The sequence below is a fragment of the Scophthalmus maximus genome, chromosome 13 (assembly GCF_022379125.1).
Source record: "Scophthalmus maximus strain ysfricsl-2021 chromosome 13, ASM2237912v1, whole genome shotgun sequence".
Lineage (NCBI taxonomy): Eukaryota > Metazoa > Chordata > Actinopteri > Pleuronectiformes > Scophthalmidae > Scophthalmus > Scophthalmus maximus.
The window spans coordinates 692,501-700,000 of NC_061527.1; the positions used below are offsets into that span (position 1 = coordinate 692,501).

At 49.9% G+C, this 7,500-nt stretch overlaps 1 protein-coding gene across 5 annotated transcripts in view; it reads left to right on the top strand.

Annotated features, from left to right (window-relative positions):
- frem1b (Fras1 related extracellular matrix 1b) overlaps positions 1–7,500 on the top strand; it is a 34,111-nt gene that overhangs the window by 19,385 nt on the left and 7,226 nt on the right. For all 5 annotated transcript variants that reach the window (XM_047336827.1, XM_047336825.1, XM_047336826.1 and 2 more), the window contains 5 exons: positions 90–312; positions 1,957–2,101; positions 4,980–5,121; positions 5,201–5,402; positions 6,624–6,888. In XM_047336827.1, the coding sequence (XP_047192783.1) occupies positions 90–312; positions 1,957–2,101; positions 4,980–5,121; positions 5,201–5,402; positions 6,624–6,888 (977 nt within the window). The remainder of the gene's footprint in view (positions 1–89; positions 313–1,956; positions 2,102–4,979; positions 5,122–5,200; positions 5,403–6,623; positions 6,889–7,500) is intronic.

Genomic DNA, 7,500 nt, shown 5'->3' on the forward strand with positions numbered 1-7,500 from the left:
GTACCAAGGTTTTCTGGTGTGTAGTAAACACCGCGACCTCCTGGTGGCGTCATGGCACAGTTGTTCAGCTCCTGCTTGTCCTCCTGCAGGTGAAGGAGGGCGGGATCAGGGAGCTGACTCCGCCCCTACTGAACGGTCTGGACCTGGACGCCCCTCCGGACCTGCTGACCTTCACGGTGCTGCAGCCGCCGGCTCACGGACGCCTCATCAACGGCATCTACGGCGGCGAGAAGAGTCGCTACACGGAGATGGGCGGCGTCCTGCGGCAGAGCCTCACCGTCGCCTCGTTCACTCTGCAGGAGCTGCGACAAGGTGAGAGCGCACCTGACCACCGGCAGCCAATAGAAACATTCTGTGAAAATCACTCGGACGATTCTCCACGTTACAAAAAACAACCGGGAATTGAATTGACCTGATTTGTTTCTTTAAAAATTTCTTTAAAAACACTTTGTATGGACGGACATTTTTATTGAGGAGAGTCTCAGGACCAGGAAGAAGGAAGAAAATGAGAAGAGGAAGATTTTTTCTCCATTTTGTATTTCGAGAATTAAAGCTACAGTGTGTAATATTTAGAAGAACTTGTTCACAGAAATTGAAAATATGAGTTAAATCTAGTTCCATGAGGTGGAGCCTCCGTGTGAGTCTCCATGTTTCTACGTCGTGTTGAATACTTGTTGAACTAAACGTCCAGAACACGTCGCTGACGGAATCAGGAAACGGAATCAGCGGTGCAACACAATAAAGTGTCCCCTGTCGGTCGCTCAGATGGTTGTAGTTTGCAACTTTACCACCAGATGGAGCCAGAAAATTACAAAAATTTCACATTGGGGCTTTAAGTCGAAATGTCGGGATTAAATTGAAAATTCAAGAATAAAGTGGAACATTTAGGAAAATATCAAAGGAAATCAGTGAGATCAGTGTTTGGACTTTGAAGGAGTTCTGCTGAAAACGATCTTCCTCCGACTTCTCAAAATTTCCGCTTTATTCTGGACAGTTTTATTTTATTTTTAATTTTACTAAAATCGTTCTCCTATTAGATTGACTTTAAAAAAAACTATTTTTAATTTGACTTTATTCACAATATTTTCTCTTTATTCACAAAATACTAAAGGAATGTTCAGGATCCTTTTATAAATACTAGAACACAAAAAAATGGACTGATAATCGTGATTCTTGACGACATTCATCTAAAATTAATTCTGCACCGAAATTAAAACTACAAATTTATTTCTCTCCCTTTATTTTCCTCTCCTCCTCATCTTCCTCCTCCTCTTCCTCCTCTTCTTCCTCTTCCTCCTCCTCCTCCTCCTCCTCCTCTTCCTCTTCATCCTCTTCCTCCTCCATCTCCTCCTCCTCCTCCTCATCTTCCTCCTCTTCCTCCTCCTCCTCTTCCTCTTCCTCCTCTTCCTCCTCCTCCTCCTCAACCTCCTCCTCCTCCTCCTTCTCTTCATCCTCCTCCTCTTCCTCCTCCTCTTCCTCTTCATCCTCTTCCTCCTCCTCTTCCTCCTCTTCCTCCTCCTCCTCCTCCTCCTCCTCCTCCTTCTCTTCATCCTCCTCCTCTTCCTCCTCCTCTTCATCCTCCTCCTCTTCCTCCTCCTCTTCCTCTTCATCCTCTTCCTCCTCCTCTTCCTCCTCCTCCTCCTCCTCCTCCTCCTTCTCTTCATCCTCCTCCTCCTCCTCCTTCTCTTCATCCTCCTCCTCTTCCTCCTCCTCTTCCTCTTCATCCTCTTCCTCCTCCTCTTCCTCCTCCTCCTCCTCCTCCTCCTCCTTCTCTTCATCCTCCTCCTCCTCCTCCTTCTCTTCATCCTCCTCCTCCTCCTCTTCCTCCTCCTCTTCCTCCTCTTCCTCCTCTTCATCCTCTTCCTCCTCTTCCTCCTCTTCATCCTCTTCATCCTCTTCCTCCTCCTCCTCCTCCTCCTCCTCCTCCTCTTCATCCTCCTCCTCCTCCCTCTGCAGGCATGAAGATCATGTACATGCATGATGACACAGAAACCCTGGAGGACGTTGTGGCTCTGCAGCTGACAGATGGCGTCCACACAGTTCGGGGGACGGCTCAGATCACCGTGCTGCCGGTCAACGACGAGAAGCCACGACTGCTCAAGTACATACACACACACACACACACACACACACACACACACACACACACACACACACACACACACACACACACACACACACACACTCACACACACACATATATATATATAGATTATATGAGAAGTTAGAGTGTCACGTTTATTAATATGATTTTTAAGGTTTTGGGGTCACTGGAGGTTTGTGAAGTTTAAAGTTCATAACCAGTATTTTTTATTATTGATATAAAGTGATTGTTCACATGAATGAGCAAAGAAACTATTTTTTTCTTTCAGATAATAACACAGATCATTTCTATCACTTCTATAAACAGACGACAATAGATGTTCACTGTGGATTCATCCACGCCACTGTCTGGTTTTAAAAATACACTGAGCAGATGTTTTAGGAAAAAACGTTTTAAATTAGTCGATATCTGTGTTTCTGCTCGTGGATATGAAAATATCAATGCAGAGCAGATGTGCTTTTATTTGAAATTTCTAATTTAAAAGAATTATGTTTCTCTTCTTAATTCTATATATTTGCTTGTTTTTGCACTTATATAGTTATTTATAATAAACTTTCATGGTCTAACCCTTTCATTTATTTATTGGCTGATTTATCAGTATCGGAATTTCTTGTACTCCCTGATAGAATCTACACACTGTCAGTGTTGACCCACAAACACCCACCATAATATTTTAATTTGAACGAGTGATTGGGAATTTGCATCCATGACTGGGTCTTGCACTCCTCCTCCTCCTCCTCCATCATCTCCTCCTCTTCCTCCTCCTCTTCCTCCTCCTCCTCTTCCTCATCCTCCTCTTCCTCATCCTCCTCCACCTCTTACTCCTCCACCTCCTCCTCTTCCTCCTCCTCTTCCTCCTCCTCCTCATCCTCCTCCTCTTCTTCATCCTCCTCCACCTCCTCCTCCTCTTCCTCCTCCTTCTCCTCCTCCTCCACTCCTCCACCTCCTCCTCTTCCTCTTCCTCATCCTCCTCCTCTTCCTCATCCTCCTCTTCTCTAATCCTCCTCCTCCTCCTCCTCCACCTCCTCCTCTTCCTCCTCCTCCTCCTCCTCCACCTCCACCTCCTCCTCTTCCACCTCCTCCTCTTCCTCCTCCTCCTCCACCTCCTCCTCTTCCTCCTCCTCCTCCTCCTCCACCTCCACTTCCACCTCCTCCTCTTCCTCCTCCTCCTCCTCCTCCTCCTCCACCTCCTCCTCCTCCTCCTCCACCTCCACCTCCTCCTCATCCTCCTCCTCTTCCTCCTCCTCCTCCACCTCCACCTCCTCCTCTTCCTCCTCCTTCTCCTCCACCTCCTCTTCCCCCTCCTCCTCATCCTCTTCCTCCTCCTCCACCTCCTCCTCCTCTTCCTCCTCCTCCTCCTCTTCCCCCTCCTCCTCCTCTTCCTCCTCCTCCACCTCCACCTCCTCATCCTCCTCCACCTCTTCCTCATCCTCTTCCTCCTCCTCCACCTCCTCATCCTCTTCCTCCTCCACCTCCTCCTCATCCTCTTCCTCCTCCTCCTCCTCCACCTCCTCATCCTCCTCCTCCTCTTCCTCCTCTTCCTCCTCCTCCATCTCCTCCTCCTCTTCCTCCACCTCCTCCTCCTCATCCTCCTCCTCCTCCTCCTCCTCCTCCTCCTCCTCATCCTCCTCCTCATCTTCCTCCTCCTCCTCCTCCTCCTCCTCCTCATCCTCCTCCTCCTCCTCCTCCTCCTCCTCCTCATCCTCCTCCTCATCTTCCTCATCCTCCTCCTCCTCCTCCTCCTCCTCCTCTTCCTCCTCCTCCTCCTCCTCATCCTCCTCCTCATCCTCCTCCTCCACCTCCTCCTCCTCCTCATCCTCCTCCTCCTCATCCTCCTCCTCATCCTCCTCCTCCACCTCCTCCTCCTCATCCTCCTCCTCATCCTCCTCCTCATCTTCCTCCTCCACCTCATCCTCCTCCTCCTCCTCATCCTCCTCCTCCTCCTCCCCCTCCTCCTCCTCCTCCTCCTCGCTGTCCCCCGACCAGCGGTCGTGTGCGTGGCCGAGCTGATGCTGTAAAGTCGTCGATGCAGAAGTAACATGGAGACTTGGCAGATGCCGGCCTCCTTGTTGTTGCGTTTCCTGCAGGACGGACGTGGCGGCTCCTCCCGTCCTGCGTGGATTTTAGTTCCGAGTGAGGAAGCAGCCAGACGGTTCCTGATGTCCCGACCCCTCCCTCCCCCCAACACCACCCACCCAGGATCTCCACGATCTCTGGAAAAACCTGCTCCCACTCAAACTTTCAACTTCGTCAGTAAAAGTATCTGCAGCTTGTGTTCGTCACATCAAACTGTTCCTCTCATCTGAAACACATTGAAAGAATCATTCTGGTTTATTAGGACTTTGTCTGTCGTTCCCAGATCTGGAGAAACAATTCCAATCCTGTAATTAAAGACAAATTGTTGGGACCCTCTTGTCCTTCCACCTTTTCCAACCGAGAGACTCGTTCAAACATCAAAACGTTCAGATCATTCAGAACATTCCGGCTCGTATCCAACTTTTTTACACAGCTGTCATACAGTTTCCAAAATGATCGTGTATTCAGGAGGTAGGTAGAGACCAAACACAGAGGTAAAAGAGAGGGAACACTGCACTCTAATCCTCATGATCGCCCCCTGGTGTCTGGCTGCAGTATAGGTTATAGGCCACGCCCCCTCCATGTTAGCAGATGGGACATGTTTCTGTCATTACCGTGTTCATTTTTCAGATCACTTTGCTTCTCATTTGTCGTTTGATGATATAAAAACTGAGGCAGAGACGTCATGATTGACAGCTGAACACTGACTCGTGATTGGTCTAATCTAAACCTCACTCCCATGCTTCTAAATGCACAGTGAACGTATTATAATCAGCCTCTTCTTCGTTGGTGTTTCCAGGAACGCTGGGTTGGAGGTGGACTCCGGTGAGCGCAGGGTGATTTCCAGCGTGTCTCTGGAGGCCGAGGACGTGGACACGCCCCCCAACCAGGTGTTCTACTTCATCAACGCTGCGCCGCGGTTTGGGAACCTGCAGCTGAAGGTGAGGAGCCGACCGGTTCTGTTCAGATCAGGCTGTGTGATCGTGCGATCGGTTCTGACCCGTGCGACTCGCCCTGCAGACGGAGTCGGGTTGGACCGAGCTGTCGGCCGGTCGCAACTTCACTCAGGACGACGTGGAGATGAACCGCCTGTGGTACAAACACGCCGCCGACTCGGCCGCCGCCTTCAAGGGTCACGACAGCTTCCGCTTCACCCTCAGCGACCTGGACAACGAGTCTCCTGCTCAGAGCTTCTTCGTGTCCGTCCGCACTGTGCAGAAAGGTCAGAGGTCAGACTGGGGGCAGGGGTCAACTCACACTGCTCCCTCACTCATAAGAATCTAACTGATCAGTTTGAACCCAAAGAAATATTCATCCATCTTTCACATGAGCTGAAACTCTGTGGAGCTCTGAGCTAAATGCTAACATGCTAATGTTGTCCATCTTAGTTTAGATGGAAAAATTGTCAAATATTAAAAACCTGATGGTTTAAATTTCACACACCAACAAAAATGTCTTTGCACACAAACAAATGTCCGTGTGCAAACACCGTCACACACCTCCGCCCTCCGAGGTCCCGCTGGCCGGCCGGGGGTCATACATTATTGAGGCTCCGCCTCCTCCCGGCTCGCTGTGCCAGCTTTGCCAGTCGGGTGAACACGGAGCCGCGAGGCCTCGGCCCTTCTGGCTCCGGGCCCTTCGGTTCCTGGAGGAGCCGAGGTGAGAAACGGACAAACGTCCTCAGCCGGTGAATAATTAACGGCGGAGAGATGGAGCAGCTGTGGAGGGGCGTTGGCCCGTCTCCTCTGGGTCCTCCTCCTCCTCCTCCTCCTCCTCCTCCTCCTCCTTAAAGTAGTTCTGTTGGTCTCAGTGTTTGTTTCACTTCACATCCGGAGACTTTTAGTCTTTTATTCTCACGTCTCCGTCAGAACAAGAACAGAAGACGCTGGATCAGAAGTTCGTCTTGTCTCTTCAGGCAGAGAAACAAGTTTCCTGTTGCACTTTACAATGACCAAGGTTTTTTTCTCTCTTGTTGAAAATGATGAGAAGATTAAAACTGATGATTAAAATGATTAAACCAAAATTAAAATTGTGTTTTGTTTAATTTTTTTAATGAAAAAATAAGATTTCTAAATTTAAGAATGAAGTTCGTCTTTTAATTAAAAAAAGAGAATCTGTGTTTGGACTTTGAAGAGATTCTGATCTTCCTCTGATTTTATTCTCAACATTAGATTTCTTTTCTCATAATTTCAGCTTTATTTTCGACTTTTTGACTTTTATTGTTGAAATGCAACGACACAAAAATCTGAAAAAAACAAACAAAAAAACACCCAAATAAAACCAAGAGGCAAAAAAGTCCCGAATGACAGATTTTAAAAATCGATCAAAATAAACTTCCCACATTTATTTAGAAAACGACATCCTTGCGGCTGCATCCCTTCAGGGGTTTTCCTCTTGGCGCTGACACTGTGACCTTTTGACCTTTTGCCCCCTGGCCTCCCAGGTGACATCGTGCTGCTGAGCACGGCGGTGCACCTGAGGGAGGGGCAGCGGGTCGTCCTGACCACCGACATCCTGCTGGCGTCGGACGCCGCGGCTCGTCCCGAGGAGCTGGTCTTCACCGTGACGGTCCCGCCTCGACACGGCCTCGTCCACGCCGTCCGGCGGCCCGGGGTCCCGCTGGGCAGCTTCACGCAGCTGGACGTCGCCGCGCACCGAGTGTGTTACACACACGACAACGGCCACGACGCCGAGTCGGACGCCTTCAGGTGAGAACACGGAGCTGTCGGTCGTTCGTTTGGTTTGAGTCGGACGAGGTTGAACTAAATTCATTTGTTTTAATCTTTGTGGACTGAACTGGTCTCAGGTGTGTCCACATCTGAACAACGCACACCTGATCATGTGTGTGTTGTCATGACAGCAGATGATGAATGGGCATTATGAGGAGAATAACAACAGAGCTGGCACGACATCGGCCAGAGCTTCGGCCACAGGCGCCCATCCCTGGGCAAACATGGCCGAGCCAGATGTTACACCGGGACCTGCTTGTGTGTGTGTGTGTGTGTGTTTGTGTGTGTGTGTGTGTGTGTGTGTGTGTGTGTGTGTGTGTGGCCGGTGTGCGGAGGCCCGGGGCAGTTTGTCAGCCTTGGGGCTGAGAGGCAGATTGTGTTGGCAGAGACCGGAGAGGACGACAGAACACACACATGTACAAACACACTGCTCGTTTCAGGTCCGCTGCACCGTCAGTCGTCACCGCGGAGTGTGTGTGTGTGTGTGAGTGTGTGTGAGAGTCTGTGTGTGTGTGTGTGTGTGTGTGTGTGTGTGTGAGAGTCTGTGTGTGTGTGTGTGTGTGAGAGAGTCTGTGTGTGTGTGTGTGTGTG